The 24,937-nt window shown below is 44.8% G+C and overlaps 1 protein-coding gene and 1 long non-coding RNA gene across 3 annotated transcripts in view; both read right to left on the bottom strand.

Annotated features, from left to right (window-relative positions):
* Positions 1 to 3,037: 3,037 nt before the first annotated feature.
* On the bottom strand, positions 3,038 to 19,699 carry LOC144690981 (cytochrome P450 2K1-like). 2 transcript variants are annotated; one of them, XM_078558928.1, is made up of 9 exons: positions 19,238 to 19,699; positions 13,591 to 13,753; positions 12,589 to 12,738; positions 11,969 to 12,129; positions 8,295 to 8,468; positions 6,119 to 6,260; positions 5,777 to 5,964; positions 5,227 to 5,368; positions 3,038 to 3,466 (listed from the first exon to the last, which is right to left on the bottom strand). In XM_078558928.1, the coding sequence occupies exons 1-9, from the start codon at positions 19,436 to 19,438 to the stop codon at positions 3,288 to 3,290; spliced, it is 1,500 nt and encodes a 499-aa protein (XP_078415054.1). In that variant the 5' UTR covers positions 19,439 to 19,699; the 3' UTR covers positions 3,038 to 3,287. The 2 variants fall into 2 exon arrangements, with proteins under 2 accessions (XP_078415054.1, XP_078415055.1); XM_078558929.1 differs by lacking the exon at positions 8,295 to 8,468 and having other exon boundaries at positions 3,197 to 3,466.
* Positions 3,038 to 24,937, bottom strand: part of LOC144690985 (uncharacterized) — a 36,135-nt gene continuing 14,235 nt past the window's right edge. The window contains exon 2 of the long non-coding RNA XR_013579022.1: positions 3,038 to 3,159. This is a non-coding gene — a long non-coding RNA (uncharacterized LOC144690985). The remainder of the gene's footprint in view (positions 3,160 to 24,937) is intronic.

Raw genomic sequence — 24,937 nt, 5'->3', positions numbered from 1 at the left:
CTCAGTCCCACGTTAACCCTATATGCGCCAGACCCTTATACTAAAGGGCCTGTGTTGTCTCCAGTTCATTCAGCTGTTTCTTGATGTCAAGTGGACTGAATACAACTGGCTGAAGATGTGATGGTGGAGACCTCAGAAGGAGGCCAAGATTGATCATCGACCCGGCCCTTCTTGCTCAATATGGTTGTAAACACCTCAGCCTTGTCTTATACACTCGTGCCGGGCTTCTCTATACTTCATTGATATAGAACTGGCAAGGTGCTTTCCTGCCTCTGACTTCCAGCACACTGCAAGGCCACTGTGATCTGTTCCACTTTGCCAACTTTTCAACACTTCCCTCCCCCTTTTGTATTCTGCTTTAAGCATTCACACAGCTCACATTTTTCTGTTATTTCTCTCATGGATTTTGCATTTCAAATAATAGCAAGGCAAAGAGCACTCAAGTAAAGGAGATTCCATGCATCTGTCAGGAAAAGCAAATTCCGATTTGGAGATACTTTCATTGGGGGAAAGAAGGTGGAGATCCAGACAGGTTCCTAATTTCAAATAGCCAAAAGTAATAGCTAATGCAGATGAAAACAGTTCATTTAATTTGCACTATGCATACAGATCTGGTCCACACGGAAAAGCGTGTTTATATCCGTGAGTATGCACAGTTCTTTTGGGGCTGTCTGAGTCTCAGCTAAATGTTTCAGTTTAAAAAGCTGATGGAATAGCCTCCTCTAGACTAACGTTTGTGGGGTTTTCTTGCAAACATGATTAAAAAGCTTTAAGAGAGGACTTGCATTTATATAGCCTTTTCATGACCATCAGACATCTCAAAGTGTCTTACAGCCAATGAAGTACTATTGAAGTGTAGCTACTGTTGTAGTGTCAAAAACGCGGCAGCCAATTTGTACACAATAAGATTCCACAAACAGCAATGTGATAATGGTTGGATAATGTTTTTGTGATTTTAATTAGGAGATAAATATTGGCCATGACACTGAGGAGAACTGCCCTCCTCTTCTTCAAAATTGAGCCTAGGTTCTTTTACATCCACCCAGGCAGGCAGTTTGGGTCTTGGTTTGATGTCATATCCAAAAGACGGAAATTTCTGAGAATTTTTGTTTCTCCTCGAACATATTTTAAAACTGGACTGTAAGATTGCAGTTTCCAAGTGGCTGCTGAGAGGACTTCATAATGAAAATTTACCCTCCACACATAAAGACCCTTGCATCAGTGCGTCTTAACTTGTAGATCGCAACCCCCCAGTGGGATCGTGAGATGAGATTTTAGGGTCAGGAGCTCTGAGGCACCAATGACTGTCGTGGAGCTCGGACTGACAACTGGGAGGCAGCTTCAAATCTTTATGTTTTTTTGTGGGTGTGGCAAAACAAACTGCTCTCTGAGACCCGAAAGCTGCTGCAAAAAACCTGTAAAAAGGTAGGTGTTCATTTTTTTTATAGAAAGCCCATTTGATTAATAATTGGATTCCTATTGCTTCAATAATGAAGATCCTTATGAGATTTAATACAGAGAATCCTAAGGTGTTCACTTTGGGAGAAGGGATAGAGAGAGACAATATAAATTTAATGACTCTATTGAGTGTACAGAGACAGGGAGACCTGGCATTCCTGTGTATGGATCTTTGAAGACAGGAGGACATATTGGGGGAGTAATTTGCAAAGCACACAGAATCTTGGGCTTCATAAATAGAGGGATTGAGTACAAAAACTAGGAACCATTTTCAGCTCAGCTTAGGCTTCAACTAGGGTATTTATTGCATCCAGTTCTGGTCGCCACACTTTAGGAAGGATGTGAAGGTTCTTAAGATGGTGGAGAGGAGATTTACCAGAATGGTTCCAGGGAGGATACATTTTAGCAACAAGGTTAGTTTGGAGAAGCTGTATTTATTCACATTGGAGCAAAGAAACTGAGCAGAGATTGACAGAGATAGAGATGTACATGACAAGTTTAGATAAGATGGACAAGGAAAAACTGTTCCCATTAGTCAATGATACAAGGACTAGGGGGGACACATATATAAGGTTTTGGGCAAGTGGTGCAGAATGAGGAAGAACGTTTGTACCCAGCGAGTGGTAATCACCTGGAACTTGCTGCATACAAGGTTGATGGGAGCAGAGACAAATCAATGCTTTGAGAAGGAAACTGGATGGGCACTTAAGAAAAATAAACTTACAGGGCTACGTGGATAGAGCGATAGAATGGGACTGAGTGGATTAATCTGCATAAAGCCAGCATGAATTCAATGGGCCGAATGGCTTCCTTGCTGTAATTACTCAACTCTATGATCGCTCTGGTGTATCCATGGATTCAAGATTAATGTCCACGACACTTCTAGGACCAACCCAGAGAAAAATCATAGGAGCATCAAAAATTTGTGTCCCTTTTTCATTCTTTGAATAATTGATCAGATATAAAAGTGTAGGTGATGGGGATAAAAGGCTAAAGAGGCTGGAGTCCACTAATTGGCAGGGCTCTGTGAGAATGGACATGTTGGGCAACCAATGGCAGGAGCATGGGGGCGGGTTAGTTGGAGGTGAGAGGTCACATAATGAAGCCTCCAGGAATACATCCATTCACCTTAACATTCACATGGAAGAGTGATCTTTTCTCTTCGAACAGCCAATTAACTGCACACTATTGTGTATTAAACAAAGGGTCATATGGGTGGAGGGTCGGGCTGATTTATCCTTAATGATCGGTGTAGTAAAACCATAATTATGTTTATAAACGAGAGGGTAATGATTTCACCAAAACTGGCACTCATCCATCACTCATAATTAGCAAAAACACATTTAATAACATGGATCCCCACGCACCCCAATTCACTGTCAAATGCCCTGCCCCCTAGATGAATCCCTCCAGTTTAAGTTTGAACAGATACTTTCTTCACTGTGGTCAATGGGCAATTAATCAGCAAATCCAGCATAACATAACTAACGGTCAGATGTTGTTTGTGTGATGCAAATGGGAGCGGGGGGGTGGAGGGGTGGCAGGAGAAGTCATCCAGCAAATTCTGGAAATTCACAACTCCTGCTGTATCTCTCACTTTACTGAAAATTCCGGCCTCTTTGTGCATTACAGAATCAAAGAATCTTTACAGTGCAGAAGGAGGCCATTCGGGACAGAGTGTTTTGTGAACGGTGTGTAAACCTCACTAGCAGGACTCAGCACAATGAAAAAATAACAGCCACTGTGTAGAAAAACACACGCACACACATTTCTAGAAGTGATTAAGAAAGAAAAGGAAAATCAGGTAAATAATGAACGAGGTGTTTACATCAGCGACGGACAGCACACACATAGGGGTACTTGGGGGTTGAAGTCAATCCCACAACAGACTCGAGCCCCAATTCACTGACGTTCGGCGGAACTTGAAACTTATATTTTTGTATCAGAGTAGTAAAGAACAGGAACAGTTCCATCTTAGCCAGGGTCTCACCAACACAGGCCCTCCGACCTGCAAAAAGAAAACAATTGCAAAAATTTCAAAGCTGCTCTTCAAAGAAACAAAGTTATTCAGAATGATTTTTAAACTAGCCAATGTTGCATTGCTGTTCTATACGGCAGTATCCAAACAAACATGCCTTGATGTCCTGCGACCAGTCTACATGTCTGTTCAAATTCAAAATAAATTTCTTAATGATTTAAGGCGCCAGCCAGAGCTCAGTGGGCAGCACAATCACCTCTCAAACACCGGGGCTTGTGGGTTCATGCCTTTAAGGACTACAGTATAAAAAATGTTAGAAGCAGTATGTTCGCTGCAAGAAGTGTTAATGCCACAATCTATGGACACAATTGGACAATTGGTAGCTTTGGTTTCACACAGTTCAATATACTATCTGTGTAATAGGAATGTAATGAACACAAGAACTTCTTCAATCTCTTCAGAGGCTGATCATCTGCCAGGACAGGAAGCTGGTGCAACAGTTCCCACTGCCATTAACCTTGGTTGGAGATAGTTCTGATCATAGGACCTGCCTGTGGGTGGGATCTCTGCCAGCATAGTAAGAGCTAAAGTTTGCCAACGAAGGACTGATCACACATCTGCTGGCCAACCACTGAGGTGAGATGAGCATGCATAGTGAAGAGATACAAGAGGAAACCCTTCCGGAGCTCAGGAAGCGATATCAGGAGAAAGAAGAAACCTACGGCACAGCCCCGATCAACTTAGAAGAGGTACGATTCCAGTCAGCTCTGACCTCCACGACCCAAGGGTGCAGCGCTGCTGGAGCACCTTTAAGGCTTTAATGGCTAGTCCTGTAACCCACCAATCTGTGGCCCTGCCTGATTCATAGGGACCGTAACAAATAGTTACCCCCGATGCCTGTGGCGTTTAGATGCCTGCCCTTAACTCAAAGAGCTCTTGGATCAACTGAGCTTGTCCAAATCCAGTCTCTCTTGCCTGACAACAATACAAAATATTGATAAGGAAGTGAAATCACTCACGAAGGAAGCATTTGTATAAATTCTGGAGGTCAGCTGTGAATTTTAAAACCAACATGAGAACGGTAACGGGTGCAGAAGGAGGGCAGTGTAAAATGTAAAGTGGTGAAACATCTATTCAAATCGTTTTAAGGCTGAAAATTCAGAGAAACTAAAATCTCTTAAATTTATTGCGTAATAAACAAATCTGGGGGTTCAACAAGAAATGAGAGCGTGGAAAAAGTGAAGCTTGTCTTTATCTGGTCTCAGTTTTCTTAGTTTTCACACAAAATTTACACATCCTTAAGATGTAGCAAACTGAATGATAGGATTGTCCTGACTAATTCACCATTAGCAAATGCTGCATGATTTTTTTTTGTCATAAAACACCAGATTGACATTAATAGTGTATATTTGCATAAAAGGCGACATGAGAGAATGCATCATTAACCTATTGCACGTATATAGTACGGTAGCTACTCGCCACGCCTATAGGAGGCATATATGGTGCGAATGGCCAACATATCTTGCTTCACCCAATTGAGATGCCAGAAAATGGAACACCACCTTTTTCCTGCTCCCAACAGAGCATGTCCAGCAGTCCCTGAAGATTAGTGGCTAATCACTCAATAAAATCCTACTCCGTTGATATATATGTCCATGTGGTTTCTGTGTCTCGGGCTCCGAAAACAAGATGAAGATTCTCTCAGAAAAAGGTCCTACAAGCCCCACTCCAGAGATTTGAGCACCAAAATTCCACCAATATATAATCCAAAAATTCATAAATTGTGCTACCTGCAGAGAAAGGCATGAAGGCATCTCTCTTCACAAACTTGCCCTCAGCGTCCAGAAAGTGAGATGGGTTGAACTCATTTGGTTTTTCCCATTGGGTTTTATCGTTCAGCACAGAGGACAGCAATGGAATCACGTGGGTTCCCTAAAATATTTAAATATAATTTCAATATGATTTCATTGTTATTTTCAAAAGGAATTACCAAAATTATTCACACAGAAAGAGCCTTTCAGTCCATCGTTCCTGTGGAACTCTTTGAAAGAGTTGATCAATTATTCCCACTCTGCTCTTTCTCCATTACCAACTTAACAACAACATGCGACATTAAAAATGAAACACCCCGAGGTGTTTAGACGTAGTCACATTAAAGGATTCTCTATATAATGGTACATGTAAGCTGATGCGAGCTAGCCGACTTCTTCCCTAATGGTGCACAATGCAATTAGATACAACCTTGAGAGCTCACTTCCTCCCCTACCCCACCCCTTTCCTTACCCCTATTAAATGTCAGAATATTGAGCCCCAACTGTGGCCATAACTCCCTTAAGGTACCTTTGGAATGAAGTATCCTTTGAAGTTTAAGTCCACTGTGGTTTCATGTGTGACGCTCAGTGGCACAATGTCACCAAACCTCTGGATTTCGTGGATCACTGCATTAGTGTATGGCAAACTTTTCCGATCTTCAACTCTGGGAGATCGTTCTGATCCGATAACACTGATAATTTCCTTGTGAACTTTTTCTGCAAGACAAGCACATTTTTAAAATGATTGGAAACACAGTTATAGTTTTATTCAGGCAAGTTCAAAATCACACCCAGGGTAATCCAGGAATATGAAGCTTTCAAAATGATACAAGGTCAGGTCCAGACACGAATCAATCCAACTGCTACTTACTCTGAATCTCTGGATACTTCATCATCAAAAGCATTCCCCAACGAATTGTGGTTGAGATGCTCTCCATCCCTGCAGCAAACAGGTTGATTGTGATGTATGTTAAGTTGTTTTCATGGAAGTATGAATTGGGATTGTCCAATTCCTGCAAGAATTAACACCACAAGAACTCAGAATTGGGATTGGAATCTGTAGAATACGGCATGTGATACATAATCAACCTGAAACATCGATTACAGGGAAATGCAGCACAGAAAAGGAGCCAGGAATCAGAGACAGCAGTGGGATTATTCCAGTGTGGTACTGAGGGTATGCTGCGCTGTCAGAGGTGTCACTTTCAGATAAGATGTTAAAACGAGGCCCAATCTGCTCTCTCAGGTAGAGGAATTACAAGGAAAAGAAGGGGAGTTGTCCCGGGTGCACTAAGATCTTCCATTGCCTTTCGCTTCCTTCGGATGTCCCAAAGCGTTTTGCAGCCAATAAAGTGTTTTCTGAGTGCAGTCACTGTTATAATGTAGGAAACAGGCAGTCACTTTGAGCAGGGCAAATACCCACAAACTGCAATATGCTAATGACTAGGTAATCTCTTTTAGCGATGTTGGTTGAATCCACATTACAACAATGACTGCACTTCATTGGCTGTAATGTGCTTTGGGACATTCTGGGGTACTGAAAGACACTGCAAATGACAGCTCTTTCTTTTTAAAACGTGGGACTCTTTTTAAACCCTTTACATGGAATACAATAACAGAAATACCTGCAAAAAACTCAGCAGGTCTGGCAGCATCGACGAAGAAGAGGAAAGTTGACGTTTCAAGTCCTCATGACCCTTCAACAGAACTAAGAAGAAATAGGAAAGGGGTGAAATATAAGCTGGTTTAAGGGGAGGGGGGGGGGTGGGTGGAGGGGAAGGGTTGTTGGGACAAGCAAGCAGTGATAGGAGGAGATAACCAAAAGATGTCGCAGACAAAAGAACAAAGAGGTGTTGAAGGTGGTGATATTATCTAAAAGAATGTGCTAATTAAGATTGGAGAGCAGGACAAGCAAGGTAGCTCTAGTGGGGGTGGGATGAAATAAACCATGGGTGGAATACATTTAAAAATAATGGAAATAGGTGGGAAAAGAAAAATCAATATAAATTATTGGAAAAAACAAAAAGGAGGGGGAAGAAACGGAAAGGGGGTGGGGATGGAGGAGGGAGTTCAAGAACCAAAGTTGTTGAACTCAATATTCAGTCCGGAAGGCTGCAAAGTGCCTAGTCGGAAGATGAGGTGCTGCTCCTCCATTTTGCGTTGAGCTTCACTGGAACAACGCAGCAAGCCAAGGACAGACATATGGGCAAGAGAGCAGGGTGGAGTGTTAAAATGGTGAGCGACAGGGAGGTCTGTGTGATGCTTGCGGACAGACTGAAGGTGTTCTGCAAAGCGGTCACCCAGTCTGCGTTTGGTCTCTCCAATGTAGGGGAAACCGCATTGGGAGCAACGAATGCAGTAGACTAAGTTAGGGGAAATGCAAGTGAAATGCTGCTTCACTTGAAAGGAGTGTTTGGGCCCTTGGACGGTGAGGAGAGAGGAAGTGAAGGGGCAGGTGTTGCATATTTTGCGTTTGCGTGGGGAGGTGCCGTAGGTGGGTGTTGAGGAGTAGGAGGTGATGGAGGAGTGGACCAGGGTGTCACAGAGGGAATGATCCCTATGGAATGCCACCAGGGGGGGTGAAGGGAAGATGTGTTTGGTGGTGGCATCATGCTGGAGTTGGCAGAAATGGCGGAGGATGATTCTTTGAATGCGGGGGCTGGTAGGGTGATAAGTGAGGACAAGGGGGACCCTATCATGTTTCTGGGAGGGAGGAGAAGGCGTGAGGGAGGATGCTTGGGAGATGGGCCGGACATGGTTGAGGGCCCTGTCAACTACCGTGCGTGGAAAACCTCGGTTAAGGAAGGAGGAGGACATGTCAGCGGAACGGTTTTTGAAGGTAGCATCATCAGAACAGGTGTGACGGAGGTGAAGGAACTGAGAGAATGGGATGGAGTCCCATGGAATCATACATTTACACCACGGGTGGCCATTCAGCCCATCATGTCATGCCAGTTGAACGAAGTTGCCTTTTCTCCCTCCAAAAAAACAAACATAGCCTACAAAAAAATCTACAGTACTTCTTAAGAGGGAAGTGGAGTTTCTACCTGCTGTTGTCTCAACATGAACGCCTCAATAAAACTCCTCAGGTCATTCTCATCCGGTTCCCGATAGTTTTCATTGAAGAAGTTCTTGAAGAAAGCAGCAGTCTGCTTGACATTGGAGAAAAATCTTTTGTGCAATCCAGGAAGGAATCCCAAGAAGGGAAATGCATTGTATATCTATAGAATAGAAATAAGTTGATGATATGTATGTTAATGTCAAAGGAAACCAATAATCTCCTCACATCAGTATTCTGTAAGTAGAAAAACGCAATAAATAAATCACAGAATCACAGAATATTAATGGCACAGAAGGAGGCCATTCGGCCTATCATGTCAGCACCGGCTCTACAAATTATGACCTAGTGCCATTGCCCCACCTTTTTCCCGTACGCCTGCACATTGTTTCTCTTTAAATAGTCACCTAATGCCCTCTTCAATGCCTCAATTGAACCTGCCTCCCACCACACTTCCAGGCAGTACATTCCAGACCGGAACTGCTCGCTGTGTGAAAAAGTTTTTTTTCTCACATCACATTTGCTCCTTTTGCAAATCACTTTAAACCTGTGCCCACTCATTCTTGACCCTTTTACGAGTGGGAACAGCTTCTCCCTATCTACTCTGTCCAGACCCCTCATGATTTTGAACATCTCTATCAAATCTCCTCTTAGCCCTCATCTCGCCAAGGAGAACAGTCTAACCTTTCCAATCTATCCTCATAGCTGATGTTTCTCATCCCTGGAACTATTCTTGGAAACCTCTTCGGCACTCTCTCCAATGTGTTCACATCCTTCCTATAATGTGGCACCCAGAACTGTACACAATACTCCAGCTGAGATCTAACAATTGCCTTATATAAATTCAGCATAACCTCCCTGCTCTTGGAATCTATGCACCTATTAATAAAGCCCAGGATACTATATGCTTTATTAACTACTCTCTTCACCTGTACTGCCAACTTCAATGATCTATGCACATATACACCCAGGTCTTTTTGGTCCTGCATCTTCTTAAATTTTTCCCCTCTTTTTATATTGTCTGCCCATGTTCTTCCTACCAAAATGCATCACCTCACACTTCTCTGCATTGAACTTCATCTGCCACCTATCTGCCCACTCCACCAACTTGTCTGTGTCCTTTTGAAGTTCTGCACTGTCCTCCTTGCACTTTACAACACTCCCAAGCTTCGAATTATCTGCAGATATTCAAATTGTTCCCTGCACACCAAGATCTAGATCATTAATATAGACCAGGAAAAGCAAGGGTCCCAAATCTAACCCCTGGGAAACTCTGCTACAAACCTTCCTGCAGCCCGAAAAATATCCATTGACCATTACTCTCTGCTTCCTATTTTTCAACCAATTTTGTATCCACATTGCTACTGTCCCTTTTATTCCATGAGCAATAACTTTTTCTCCCAAGTCTGTTGTGTGGCACTGTATCAAATGCCTTTTGAAAGTCCATGTACACCACATCAACAGCATTACTCCATTGACCTTTTCTGTTTCCTCTTCAAAAAACTCCAGCAAGTTAGGTAAACGATTTCCCTTTTAGAAATCCATGCTGGCACTTCCTTATCAACCCATATTTTTCCATGAGGCTACTAATTCTATCCAGAATAATTGTTTCTAGAATCTTGCCCACCACTGAAGCTAAACTGACTGGTCTGTAATTGCTGGGCTTATCCTTACAATCTTTTTTTGAACAAGGGCGTAATATTTGCAATTTTCCAGTCCTCCGGCACCACCCCTGAGTCTAGGGAAGACTGAAAGATTATGGCCAGTGCCCCTGCAATTTCCACTCTCACTTCCTTCAATATCCTTGGATGCACCTCGTCTGGTCCCCGGTGCCTTGTCAACTTTAAGTATTGACGGTCTATTCAACACGTCCTCCTTATCAATTTTGAACCCTTCTAATGACAGAGTTTCCTTGTCTGTCACCATGACATGGCATCTACCTCCTTGATCAAGATGGATGCAAAGTATTCATTTAATACCTCAGCCATGTGTCAATGTGTAAATTCCTGTTTAGGTCCCTAATCGGCTCTACTCCTCCTTTTACCACCCTTTTACTGTTTATATGCTTGTAGAAGACTTTGGGATTCCTCTTTATGTTGGCTGCCAGTCTTTTCTCATAATCCATCTTCGCTTTTCTAATATGCTTTTTCACCTTCCCTTTCAATCTTCTGTTTTCCTCTCCGTTTTCAATTGTTTTTTCTACCTGACACCTGTCATAAGCACACTTTTTCTTCTTTATCCTAATTTCTATCCCCCTTTTCATCCAGGGAGCTCTGGATTTATTTGCCTACCTTTCCTTTTCGATGGAATTTTCTTTCACTGTGCCCAAACCAATTCTTTTTTGAAGGTAGCCCATTGTTCAGCTACAGTTTTTCCCGCCAATCTTTCATTCCAGCCCATCTGGCCCAGCTCCGTTCTTGCCTCACTGAAGTTAGCTCTTGTCCAGTTAATTATTTTTACTCTGGATTGCCCATCATCCCTTTCTATCATCATCCTAAAACATACAATACAATGATCATTGTCACCTAAATGTTCCCCCCCGGACACTTGATCTACTTGTCCCACTTAATTTCCAAGAACCATGTCCAACAGTGCATCCATCTTGTTGGATTGGACACATACTGCTGTAGAAAACTTTCCTGAACACAATCTAAGAGCTTTTGCCCCTCTCTGCCCTTTGCAATACCACTGTCCCAGTCTACATTCAGGTAATTAAAGTCCCCCATTATACCTACTCTATAACGCTTGCAGCACTCTGTAATTTCCCTGCAGATTTGTTCTTCGACATCCCTCTCATTAGTTGGCGGCCTATACACTACACTGAGCAATGTAATTGCACCTTTTTTGTTCCTTAGCTCTAGCTTAATTGACCCTTGAACCCTCTGTGACATCCTCTTTCTTCAGCACTGCAAAGATCTCCTTAACCAATACCGCCACCCCTCCTCCTTTTCTTCCTTTCCTATCTTTTCTGAACACCTTGTACCCAGAAATATTTAACACCCAGTTCTGCCCGTCTTTGAGCCAGGTCTCTCTTATCGCCATCATCATGGCCTGAACCTTCTGGCTGGCGTGTGGGGGCAGGCCCCGCTCGCAGACGCATAAAATGACATGCGGTGACGTCGGGCATGCGTCTTGACGTCACCACGCGTCATTTCAATCCTCAGTTCGGTGGGCATGCAGCAGAGTCGGCTGCGCGCCCGCCAAACTGTCAAAGGCCTATTAAGGCATTAATCAACTAATTAAACTGATTCTCAGGGCTGCCCGTCCAACCTTAAGGTTGGTGGGCAGGCAAAGAGCCCAGGCGACCTTTACACCTTTCATGGAACCTCATCCACAGACGGGATGAGGTTTCATGAAGGTTTTATAACTTCAATAAAAAATTTTAATAACATTCATAGACTGTCCCAGCTCATGTGACACTGTTAAATGAGGGGACATGTCCGAATAATTTTTTCAAATCTTATTTTCAGGTTTTCACAATGATAGATGTAACTCAAAATTGTGATGAATGTTTTTCCCTAAATTAACCAACCATATCAAAAAAAGAAACTTCACTAATATTTTGCACCACAGACTCTCTAAGACTCTCCATTCCAGCTACTGCTAGTTCCACATGTTCTTTTCTGGAACGTATTTTTGTCGCTAATGAAAAGTGAGGTTTACCTGGACCATAGTCGAACCACCGAGTTGACTGTTTTCATTCACTCTCTTTACTAAACTGGCAAACGTTTCATCCTCATAATCAAATCTGTCCCCCAAAACTATAGAGCAAATTATGTTGGCCACAGCAGAGTTCAGTTTGATGGTTGGATTAAAGGGTTGGCCTGCAAAAAAAAGAAGAAAAGTCACACACAATTTAGCGCTGATCCTTTATAGCAAATCACAGTTGTATCGTTCATCAGGTAAGATACTGAGCTTGTTCGCTATGCTGTTAAAGGAAGGTAGAGAGGAGGTAGCAAAGACTCTGGCTAGAATGGGGGACAGTTCAGGATTTGAGAGTCGGATAAACGAGAAACTAAAAAACCAGTTGATCACATCAGTAGCGGGAGAAACCCTTGATTCACATCAGAGGAAGGGACAGAGCTATGGGCACCCAGCAATAAGTGGGATTACTTTGGACTGTTCTAGCAAAAAGCTAGCAGGGACACAATAGACCAAATGTCCTCTTTCTGTGATATAGATTTCTGTGATTCTTTAATACTCATCTGCATTTATAAATAATTACAAGCACGCAGAGAAAAGAAACACTGATAATTCTGTTAATTTACCAAACACAAACTCACCTTTATAAGAATCAATCATTCTTATCAGGAAATCAGTTTCCTCAATTATTTTGTCTTCAATGGTTTTTTTGCCCATTCCAAAATCTCGTAATGTGGTTAAGGTGAACCTTCGCATTTGCTTCCATGACTCCCCATGACTAAAAATAATACCTACAATTGAATCCATCAGAAAGAAGTCATAAAAACTTCAAATATAAAGAAAAATATTTACATTTAACAGATATTAATATCTCCTCAGTTGTCTATTAACTAGAATAGAAAATGATGGAAGCCTAGAAATTACTATTGGCGACATTAGGGTTATATTTGCGTGCCATTGCCTTTCACGAAGACACAAAGTTACATCAAATTTACAGCACAGAAGCAGGCCATTCAGCCCAACTGGCCTATGCCGGTGTTTACGCTCCACATGAGCCTCCTCCCTCCCTACTTCATCTAACGCACACGGCAATTGGCATTGGGTCAATTGTTATCTTTAAATTTGAGATTGTTGGTTTCTCTTAACCAAAGGGGTTAAGGAATCTAGAGCAGAGGCAGGTATGCGGAGTTAGGTCACAGATATGGTCTCACTGAGTGTCAGGACAGGTTCGAGGGTCTAAATGGCCAACCCTGTTCTTATGCTTCCAGCCCTAACAGCATATCTTTCAAATCTTAATGTATTAATAAAGATATTAACACCACTGTGTAAAACATGGAAAATAGGATGCCATGTGAATTTGCTAATCATTCTTACACTAACATCACCAAATGTAATTCATAGCTAATCATTTTCAGATATTGTGTGATTAAATATAATCACGTTTTATAGAAATTACAGGAAATTAGTTACTAATCTTATTCAAAGGGTTGATTTTTAACTTCTAAAGTTCTTTAAAACATTAAGCTTTAGAAAAATGAACCTTGGCCAAACTCTGAAATTTATTAATTATCTGAACCAGGGCAAAATGCAGCCAGATTTTAACTTAAAGATTTTAAAATAATGAAGTTAAAGGTGAGAATTACCATATCCCTTCATGGTCACCTCAAATATTGGGATGCGTGCTCTTTCACCAAATTCATCTGCATGGTTGACAAGTGCATCCTTCACTGCCTCATAGCCAGTCAGCACCACCACATTTCTGGGTCCTAGCTTGATGCTGAAAACTGTGCCGTACTTCTCAGATAGCTAGAACAAAAGGAATGAATTTTCATGAACAACTAATTCAACATTTTACATTGCACATCTTGTGCTGCTTCTGAATAATACATCGTAACATGTTCACCAGGGATGAGGAAACACCATAGCTTGATAATGACACTTGCAGTCACCTGATACTGTTACTTACCATAGAGAGTAGTATAGAGAGTCTAGATCTTCACATAATGAGTCCACAGGGCTGCAGTCACAAAAGTTGAAAGGGTAATTTATGTAAGAGCTCACTGGAATGTGAGGTGGCAGATGAATTCTGGTCAGGTGGTAGAAGTGGATACAGGGCCGTTGCCCCAAGCAGCCAGACTATGGTTCTCTGTGGAGGTCTGAAGATGATGGGTGTGCCTGACTGGCACAGGGTGAATACAAGGTGGCTGCTGACAGGATAGTGAGCATTCAGCAATGTGTTGTATTAGGAATGTGGCACAGCAATTGCACGGTGATTGATTGGTAATCCTTAAGTTTTGTGTATCTCCCCATTGTCATGGGGGTTCCCAGAGATCCACATGTGTGTGGTGGGTGGCTCCCTGCACCATTGGGGATCCCACTATCCTGACAAAGCCACATGCACTCTCACCCTGCTTGTTCCTGCCGAGGAAGAGATGGTGTAGTCGCCTCATCGGGATTACATGGCCTCCGTGACCTCCCTCATGCACTAATGCACAGTGTAAGCAGTTCTGTTAGAGGTGTTACCTGCTCCCACCTGTGAATCTCACGGGAAGCCCGAGTCACGTTTCCTCGCAATGTAAATCCAGGACGCGATTGTCCCCTTCCCCTGTCAATGACGGGCCACGTTTCCTACCATCGAACTTCAGGAAATTATTTTAAATAACTTTGCATCTCGTTATTGTGGCCACAAGCCGGAATCATAAAAAGGCGTTCACCTGCAGACCTCACATTCAAGGGGAACTCGGAGGTGAGTGCACATAACTTTGCGCAGCGCTCATGATGATGCCAGCGGCTCCACGGATTCGGGGGGGCATAGGCAAGGTTCCGCAGCGACTTTTTTGTGGGTGGCTTGTGGTGACGGAGCAAAGGCAGTGCCAGGGAGAAAGGGGTGAAGGCAACCTGAGGGCAAGGTGACAGTGCCGGGGCGGTTCATGGCAGCACCAACTGAAGTTTGAGCACAAGCACTTGCGGGGGGTGGTGGGGGGTAGGAAAATGCCTGGGCTGATGGCAAAACATGTCAAAGATCAGCACTCTACTGCAGCTGAGAGTGCTGTTCTACTCAAGCAGCACTAATTCCTCACAGTGCCAATGATTGCTCCATTACTGTTTACCCCTCATGCTGCAGAACCATTGTGTGATTGGGCAAGCTTGAGGATGCCCTTGGGAAATGATGCCATCGAATGCTGATGGAGGGGTGCACTCCGAGTCCCTTGCGTTGTGTGTCACTGACATTGAAAAGTCACCCTCATGGTACAAGCAAACTGCGAAGCCTTGGATTCCAGGTTAGGACAATGCTTCTGAGATGAGAGTTCAGATGCAGTCGAGTGGACATAGCTGCCACCACTCAGTCATGTGGTGTGGGTGGCGAGGGGTCTGGGCATGGTGAACCATCATGCACACTAACACTGGCCATCCACGTGGTGGCCTGGACTCTCCAGTATGTGTTAAGGGGCCTTGAGAGTCAGCCGCAGGCGATGACTTGTCCAAGAGTGATCTTTAGGAGACAATTACTGACCCTTGCATCTCTCTCTTTGATACTGCAGTGAGGAGAAGGAACATGGAGTCTGGTGATCTCACTGTCTGATGATTGTTTATAGGTAGGAGAGAAGAAAGAGAAGAATATGACAGAGGTACCTGGCTAGCCAAAGTTGGGAGCAGAACCCTGGGGGGGTGCATGGCCTCCTCTGCACAAACTCCACAGACCCATCGTTCGTAGGCACATGGCTAGACCCAGGGTCTACAGACGACACACATGCTACCTGCAGATGAGCGAGAGCCCGGTGCCACCGACGCCTGTGCATGCCAAGGGAACTGGTCATGCACATGTGCCACCTTCTGAAGGATTTGGCACTATGGGGACTCGGAGGGCATCCACTGCCACTAACAGTTAAAGTTACCGCCGTGCTCAATTTCTACAGCACTGATCGACAGGATCAGGCAAGGCAGGAAGCAAGAGCGCTGGGATTTGCTGAGATTTCCAGATTCCCAAAGATGCAGGATGCCATCAACTGCACCACTTGGCTCTTAAATCTCTCTGGCAATGAGCGGTCCAGTATGTGAATTGCAAAGGCTTCCACTCTTTCAATGTTCAGCTGGTCTGCAACCATAACCAACAGATCATGCAGGCATGTGCAAGATACCCCAGAAGCGTCCATGACCCTTACATCCTCAGCAGGTCTCAGATCCCTGACATCTTCCAGGGACCACACAGGAAGCAGGGCTCGCTCCCCGGGGACAAGGGCTACCCACAAAGGATTTGGCAGATGACGCCCGCGCAGCGGCCTCAGACCCCTGGTGAGAGAAGGTAGAACGAGGCTCAAGCTGCAACCTGGAGCTTGCTTGAGCAGACCAACGGCATCCTGAAAATGAGGTTCCGGTGCCTGGACAGATCTGGTGGAGCACTGCAGTACACTGCCCAGAAGATGTCACGCATCATAATGGTTTGCTGCGCGCTACACAACCTGGCGATACAAAGCGGGGAGGTCTTGGATGATGAGGAGATGCAAGAGCTTCATTTCTCTTCTGATGAGAGGGAAGTCAAAGGGAATGAGGGTGATGAGGTCCCGGAAGGTGAGGTGCAGGCAATGCCACTGCACTGGCCAGAAGAGGTAGGCGTAGTCGTGAGGCCCTCGTTGCCACAGGATTCCAGGGGGATGATGACGGGATGCAGTAGGGACACTCCTGAGATCTTCACATTGCACCTGGGAACGTCTGGCTGAGGGCAGCGCACATACTCTCTATGATGGGACATATTATCGAGACGCTGCTGAGACACTGCAACCATGTGGACTTTAAGACAACTTTATATTTGACAGCCTTCACCACCTGCTCCCTTCAGCACCACACTGTCAGGAATGGTGTCGAGGTTGGGGGGCAGCACCGCCTCAAAGGTGCTGAGAGCACAAGAGAACATCATGGAACCCAGTGACACTTGGGTATGAGATTCTTGCAGCAAACACAAACCACATGGAGGTGCACGCATCACTAATCTGGAGAGTGACTTTGAAGCTGGCCAATCACTGTGCTCAAAAGATTACACTCTGCATAGGGGAGAGGCCCTGGGCTGCAACAATAACTTTCATTTTGTGCAGGAAACAAGGTTTCACATCTGATTGACACTGCTCATCACAACAAGGAGCCATAGACAAGGAGTATATTTGCAATGGTCAACATTGAGTACAGGTGTTTAACACCCATTGCCACATTGTGCAACTGAATCTTCTTGACCTTTCTAACCCTGCTGCTATGTCTTGGTGCTCCCCCAACATCCACAGTGGAGGTGGAGGTGCCCTGCTGACTGCTACGCCCCGTTGTGTGTGATGATCTTGGCAGGCGTCCTCTCGAGGGCCGAGACCTGGAGGGCCCCGGCCTGCTTTCGGGGTCCTGCTGTGTGGCCGTGGCACCCTCCTCGGCCTGTGGAGCTGGAGCTGCCGGGGTCACAGGAAGAGGGGATTGGGATGGGCCGGACACTCTTGGAGTCACCTGGGTGGATGGTCCTGGCGTGTGCACCTGCTGATCCTGCTCCCTATGGGTGCCCGGGGGGCATCAGGCTGACTCCTTGAGGGAAAGGGCAGCTGGAGTGAGCTCGAGATGCCCTGCAACCCCCTCGTGTTGACACTGATGGATGCCTGCAAATGCCTCACCAATGGAGTGCAGCTCCTGCAGCAGTGCAGCACCGGTGTCTTCAACCAAGGTCTCCATGGCAGCTGCCAATCTACCAGTGTTGACCTCAGTGCATTGTTCATGACATCTTTGTCCATCTCTCCTTTGCCACCACCTATCGCTGGCCTTCTATCCAGCTTCACCTGCTCCACCCCCCCTTAAACAGTAAAAATTTCATCTAATTTTTAATTCTCTTTGGCTCTGAAGAAGATTCTTAGGGACTCAAAACGTTAACTCTATCTTTTTCTCTCCGCAGATGCTATTGCACCTGCTGAGTTTTTCCAGCATTTCCTGTCTTTGTTTCACAATTCTGAGCTCATCATGTTCAAACAAATATGAGAGAAATGGGAATCTATATCTTGTCCTTATATTGGAAACACAGTTTGGAAACACCCAGGTCAAGTAAAGTATTCATACTCTGAAAACTGGCAGATGGCAAAGGCACCACATTCCATGTTAGAAGACAAAGTTTGAGCCTGGGCCTCCAAAATTACCATCTTCTAAACAAAGCTTGTGCATAAAGGTAAAGGGTGGAAAGGTTAGGAGTTGGGGAAGTGCCTAAAATGCAGTCTCTGTTAGCACGCAACCTGGGCATTATCTAAGCAGAAGCAAGCATTCTCAGATAAACATAGAACCTGTTTGTCTTTTAATGCAAAGTGTTTTCAAGGTCAGAAGCCATGCAGAGGGCCTGGAGGTGTGAAGCTGGTCACTCTAGAACTTGAATGAATGGTTTTGTTCTCTTGGGTCAGAGCTGCTCTCAGGGTAGTTGGAGCCTGGGATCCAGGTTGTGTTCAAAATCACGAAGGAGCAAAACAAAGTAGGTAGGGAGAGACCATTCCCGTTGGTGGAAGGGCTGAGAAACAGAGGGCACTAATTTAAGGTAAAAACACCAAAGTTGACGTGAGGAAAAACTTTTTAAAGCAGTGTGTGGTTGGGATCTGGAATGCACTGTCCAAGAAAATGGTGGAGGCAGATTTAATCATGACTTTCAAAAGGGAATTGGATAATTATGTGAATTGAACATTCTCTGAACTACTTCCAATGCAAGTATATCCTTCATTAAGTAACGAGACCAAAACTGTCCCCAGTACTCCAGATGCAATCACACTACTGTCCTGTACATTTGGAACAAGTCTTCCCTACTTTTATTCATCATTCCCCTTGCGTTAAAGGCCAACATTCCATTTGTCCTGCTGTGCCTGCAAGCTAACTTCTTGTGAAGGGGGTGCTCTTTAAATCTTTTATTTCATAATCTGTCAATAATGGCTAGCATTAAGGATTTAGAAACGTCCACTGAAGTCAGTACCCCAATTGCACTGCAAATGCCATTTGTACCCACTTTTGTTTCATAACACACACATTATGTCTATTTGGAAAACAGCCAAAGTGGTGGAGAGTTGAAAGGATACAGGGAACAACACTACACCCAGTTTCTTTACCTGCCCAGCATGATGTCAATTTACCAGCATTGCCCCTGGGGAGAAATCAGTTGCTCTCTGGTTCGTTTTCCGTATGAGACAACAATTTGCATTCATGTAGCGCCTTTGGGGCAGAATGAACTTCTCGAGGCGCTAAACGGAGGTAACAAACAGGTTTCCCATTTACTGTAAGAATCTGGTTGCCTCTTACCTCCATCAAAGATTTGTGCAGCTTCTTCAGATCCAACATGTGCAGGTTGCCAATCACTGGGAGAGGAGAGGGACCCGGAGGAAAGTTGGCGATTCCATGAGATTTAGATCCGGTGTTAAAATACACGAGGAGGATAATGGTCAGAACCCCAAACAAAACCAGGGTGACGGTATCCAAAGGGAAAACACTTACAATCGACATACTGGGCACTAAACTGGCGATAGGAGTTGTTGCAGTTTGTTAGATCTCAGTAACTTCCTGAATGAATTCCACAGTTTTAAATTGTTCATCCAGATTCAATCCAGAAATCTTGTCATATGATAACTTGTGGGCAGCGACAAGGCCTTTTAAATCAACAGGAAGGGCAGGACACAAAAGATTTGTTCCACCCCCCACAAACACAGCCATTCAGCAGTCCTGATATAACACATCCACTTCCCAGACTGTCAGATTAACAGCAGTGCCAATGACACAAAAGTGCAATAGGTTGCACATAGATTTACTATTAATTTTCCTTAATCTACACTTGGGGAGTGTATAATTACCTTTGCTGATAAAAATTAAACAGCTGAACCAGAAGAAACTTGAAGCTTCTTTTCTGTTGTAGAAGCAGTGACTCCCTCCATTGGTCACCACCTTGACTTGGTGGAGAGGATCAGCTGAGCGCTGCCATCGGGAGATCCTTGCTTCTGGTAGGGCCGCCCATAGCAGCAAGATTGGGGGGCCTCACTGGCTGCGAAAGCGGAAGAATGCTGCAGCGGCAGGTGGCCCTGGTCAGCGTGGCTCCACACGTCACCGAAATCTGATCACCAACCTGTCAAGATAACGTGGGCAATGACAGAGCACCAAGATCCTCACTTTGAACAAAGTCTCGCACAGGCTTCTATCAGGGTCCATTTGCCAAGTCCTGTGTCAATGGAAAATTGGTGGTGGGGACAGGGCTGTGACCTGAGAGTCCCTAGTCAAAAATCTGCACAGCGGCAACAGATGTGTGGAAGTCATTGGACGTGTGTTGGGACAGGTGCGTCTTTGGGCAGCAGTATCTGTGACTGAGCAGCCCTCCAGGATATCCCCTGCTCACCCCAAAGGGGAAGGGGCTAGAAAATATACAAACATACATATTAGAAGCAGGAGTAGGCCACTCGGCCCCTCAAGTCTGCCCGACCATTCAATAAGATCATGACTGATCTGATGCCCGAAAATATGGCCTAAAAATAGGCTGTCCCCCTTTTTCCTGGCTGGGGAACTACATCCTGTGGGATCACCATCTTTGTGAAAGAAAAGAAAGAAAGAAAACTTTAAAGGTTCAACCTGAATGTTAAAAAACTCATGGATCATCTAAAGACTAACCATCCAGAAAGAAAAACTGAAATCATCTCACGGGAGCTATCAAGCCTGTAAATTTACATTGCCGCCCTCAATGAGAGCTGCCTTCCTGGGGAGGGGCAGCTGAGGGAACAAACAGGGGGACAGAGCTTCTATTGGAAAAGGAAAAACAATCGGCAATCCTCATGCCCACGGAGGTGGTTTTGGCAGCCAGAATAGAATCTTGGATGCACTTCCAGAACTCCCCAATTGTATAAATGAAAGACTCATGACATTTCACCTACACCTCAGCTGTTGCCAATATGCCACTGTCATCAGGGTTTATGACCTGACCCTTGACTCTGATGAAGATGAGAAGGGAAAATTCTATTCTGACCTTAATTAAAGAGTCATACAGACTCGAAACATTAACTCTGTTCATCTCCGCAGATGCTGTCAGACCTGCTGAGTTTTTCCAGGTATTTTTATTTTTGTTTTTGTTTTGGATTTCCAGCATCTGCAGTTTTTTGCTTTTATCTTAATTCAATCCTCACTGCCATCCCAAAGGAAGAAAAGCTCACCCTGCTGGGGGACTTTAATATCCAGGTTGGCCATGACTCCGATATTTGGAATGGAACCATTGGGAAAAACGGGGTTGGGAACGTCAATGCAAATGGTGTTCTCCTGCTCACAAAGTGGGCTCAGTGTGGCCTCATTATAACCAACACCCGCCTTCTGCCAAACACAGATGGAGGCTTCCTAGATCAAAGGACCGGCACTTCCTGGATTATCTCACTGTTCAGGTCAAAGATCTAAGTGATGTGTCTATCTCCCGATCCACACGTTGGACATGCATGAACATTCACCGAGCAACAAGATTTCGCAACACCCAAACATCCAAGAGGGAAAAGTCAATGTGTCAACCCTAAAGCAGCCTGACTGAAGAGAGGAATTCCAAGTGCAGCTCACAACCAATCTGGAAAATCTTCACACATCCAACTCAACTCCAGGACCATGGGCTCCAATAAAGTCAGCTGTACTAGAATCCTGTGCCCAGGCCATTGGGTTCGAGCACTGTCATCAGCAGGACTGGTTTGATGAAAGGGATGCTGAAAAATATGACCTCCTACAACAAAAAAGTGCAGCCTTCATTGCCTGGCTGAACAACCCCAGGCTGAAGTCAAGAAGGCAGCATTCTATTAGCTCAGAGATCAAAGAAAATCCAGAAGGTAAAGGACATGTGCTGGGACATGAAAGCTCAAGAGATTCAACAATATGCTGACCATTATGACATGCAAAGTATTTTTGAAGCTACCTGGGTCAAATATAGACCAAGGTCAAATGGACAAAATCCCCTTTTGCTCACAGGATTGTGTTTCTCCTCTTAAGGGTGACAATGCCATCCATCAATGCTGGAAAGACAATTTTCAACAACTTCTCAACTGTGAATCTCAAGTGGCAGCTGAAAATCACCTGGCTATCCCTCGACATCCTGTGGAAGAATCCAGGGGTGAACCACCATCGATGGGAGAGCTGCCACAAGCAATCAAACGGATGAAAAACAATCGAGCCTTCAGCCCTGATGGTATTCCAGTGGAGGTCTTCAAAGCTGGTGGGTCTTTGCTCGCATCAAGGCTCCATGTACTCATCCTATTTAGATTTCTGAGGGCAAAGAACTACACCATCCCCACCCCAACTTCAGGAATATGACAATCATAACTATCTTCACGAAGGGAGTTAAATCATTCTGTGGAAACGATCGAGGTATTTCCTCTTGTCCATGGCAGGGAAAATCCTGACACGCATTCTCTTAAACGTCTACTTCCTGTGGCTGAGGAAATCCTCCCAGAGACACAGAGTGGCTTCACACCTTCCAAAGGAACCTCCAACATGATCCTTGTTGTCAGACAAATCTAAGAAAACTGTTGAGAACATCACCAGGAACTCTTCATTGCATTCATCAACCTGACCAAAGTATTTGACTCAGTAAATCACAAGGCTCTCTGGATTGTGCTCCAGAGATTTGGATGTCCAAGAAACTTTGTCACAATCCTGCAATTGCTTCATGATGATATGACTGCAACTGTCTTTGGTGGAAGATTTGAAATAGACACCTTCAAAGTCTGGACTAGGGTCATGCAAGGCTGTGTGCTAGCCCCCTTACTATTCACAATCTACCTGACAGTGGCTATTCACCTCATCATGGATCCACTGCCCTCTGGTGTGTGTTAAGTACTGTCTAGATGGAAAACTCTTCAATCTCAGTCACATCCATGACAAGTCTAAACTGACTACCATGAATATACATGACCTGCAGGTTGTTGATATCTGCACCAGGTTTTCAAGCTCTCTTTGATCTCTACAAACAATTCTCCCTGTCCTTGAGTGTCGCCAAAACAAATTTATATCAACTCATACCTGGACAGCCAAATTTTCTTCCTCCCAAATATGTTGAAGGAGAGACTCTGGAATACGTCAAGCACTTCCCAAACTTTGGCAAGCACCCTCTCTCAAAAGGCCACCATTGATGAAGATATCCAATGCTGGATCAGCTGTGCAAACTCAGTCTTCTACAAACGACAGCATTCAGGGTTTGACCACAAAGGCTTCCTCAAGCCAACAAAAGTCCTATGTACAGAGCAGCTGGCACCACCACCTGGACTGTATATAAAGTACACATAAGAGTGCTAGAGAAATTCCATCAGCAATGCCTGCTCCATTTCTTCTGGATTCAATGGGAAGACCATTTGCGAAGGAAATATGCAAATAAATAGGTAGAATTCATATATATTTAGGACATTATACTTCAAAATTAAGAAAATGTCCACAGGCTAATGGTTAGCCATTTTTACCCAGAAGCCAGAAGCTGGAAATAGGGATAAGCTTAATTGCTTTATTCACTAGGAAAGGAATTTTAGGAAAGATTAATGATGGTATAGCATGGTACTGTTGCCAATATCTATTAAGAAGACATCCCTAAAACTTAGCTCAGTGTATCAGAATTGGACATGATCAGACACCCAACAGAAGAATAAATATTATAGAATTGCAGTTCTATCCAAGCTGGTGAAAAAGAAAACAACTCTTAAAAGTCTCTATTTCTTCATTAAAAGTTTAAAATCACTTTATGAAGATATAGGGCGGAATCGTCCCAGGTTTGCGCTAAGTACGGTAGAGGGCGGGTAAAGCAATGTTCTGGCCACAATGGCGGGTTTTCATGCTGTATCCTCCCAATCCCGTCACATAATTTATGCATTCCCAGGGAACGTGCCATTTCAATGATGGAGGGAGCTCTCATTCACCTGCCCGCCATCACCTCACCGCTTCATCACGCCGGGCGCCATATTTAAATTCCAGCCGTGCGCACACATCTCAGCGCTTCCAGGCCACAACCACTACAGGGAAGATGTTCACGATAGGCAAGAAGACTGTGGTGCCCAGGTTTAGTGGCGCGTCACTGGAATGGCTTTTGGATGCCGTGGAAGCCCACCACGATGTCCACTACCCCGTTCTGGCTGCAGGATGGGCAGCGATGTTACCAACCAGGCTTGGGAGGTGGTGGTAGCTGTGGTCAGCGCCAATTTCCTGTAAAAGAGGACAGCCACCCAGTGCCACTACAGAGTGAATGGTCTCATCCATTCCTCAACTCTCAACTCATACACGCATAAACCCATCACACATCCACAGGGACCTCAGTGCTCAAGGGACAACACCACTAACTCTCACACGCACACACTCACATCTCCATCAGGCTCATATCCTCTCCAGCTCACTTCCTCATTCCTGTCCATGGTGCCGCTCACCACACAAACATCCCACGCAGTGCCATGTGTGCTGCTCACACTCTCTCCATCTGGTTTCATGCAGGAGAAGCTGGCCCACATCAGCAGGGAGAGGTCCCAGACAGAGGGTGGAGTGGCTCACTCACTTTGAGGAGCGTGCCATAACACTGACTGGTGAGGATGCGGACCCTGCCTGCAGTGACAGTGACAGTTCGGAGGCGAACACCCACCTGAGGATCCTGCACCACATCGTCTCTCTCTATGCAACTGTGAGGGCTCTCTCTCCTGCTTTTGACTCTGCTGCCTTGCACTAATTATCTCTTCTTTGGATCACAGGGAGCTCTGCCAAGGGACCAACACCCTCAGCCAGCCAGTCCCTCAGCTCCATCCATATCCTCACCTCCGGCCAAGAGGACACCTCCTCCAGTGAAGAGCTGGAAATAAGCAGCCTCGAAGACCCATCACTGCAGAAGGAGCAGCCGGCCCACGAGTGGTTCTGGAGGGAAAAGCGTTTGTGTGGCAAGACCTTTCAGAGCCTCATGCAAGCACTCTCCCACACATGCATACCCTTCACATTTCACACTCACCTCAATGTCCTGAGCATTTTGAATGC

The sequence above is a fragment of the Cetorhinus maximus genome, chromosome 15, assembly GCF_964194155.1.
Source record: "Cetorhinus maximus chromosome 15, sCetMax3.hap1.1, whole genome shotgun sequence".
Taxonomy (NCBI): domain Eukaryota; kingdom Metazoa; phylum Chordata; class Chondrichthyes; order Lamniformes; family Cetorhinidae; genus Cetorhinus; species Cetorhinus maximus.
This window is presented reverse-complemented; position numbering and strand designations above follow the sequence as displayed.

Bases quoted from the DNA above. Each gene is read 5' to 3' on its own strand.
- LOC144690981 (XM_078558928.1), bottom strand. From the start codon at position 19,438: ATGTCGATTGTAAGTGTTTTCCCTTTGGATACCGTCACCCTGGTTTTG. The intron at 12,130-12,588 runs GTGAGTTTGTGT...TTTTTTTTGCAG, and splicing joins AATGATTGATTCTTATAAAG to GCCAACCCTTTAATCCAACC. The intron at 8,469-11,968 runs GTAAACCTCACT...TCTATTCTATAG, and splicing joins GTGGTTCGACTATGGTCCAG to ATATACAATGCATTTCCCTT.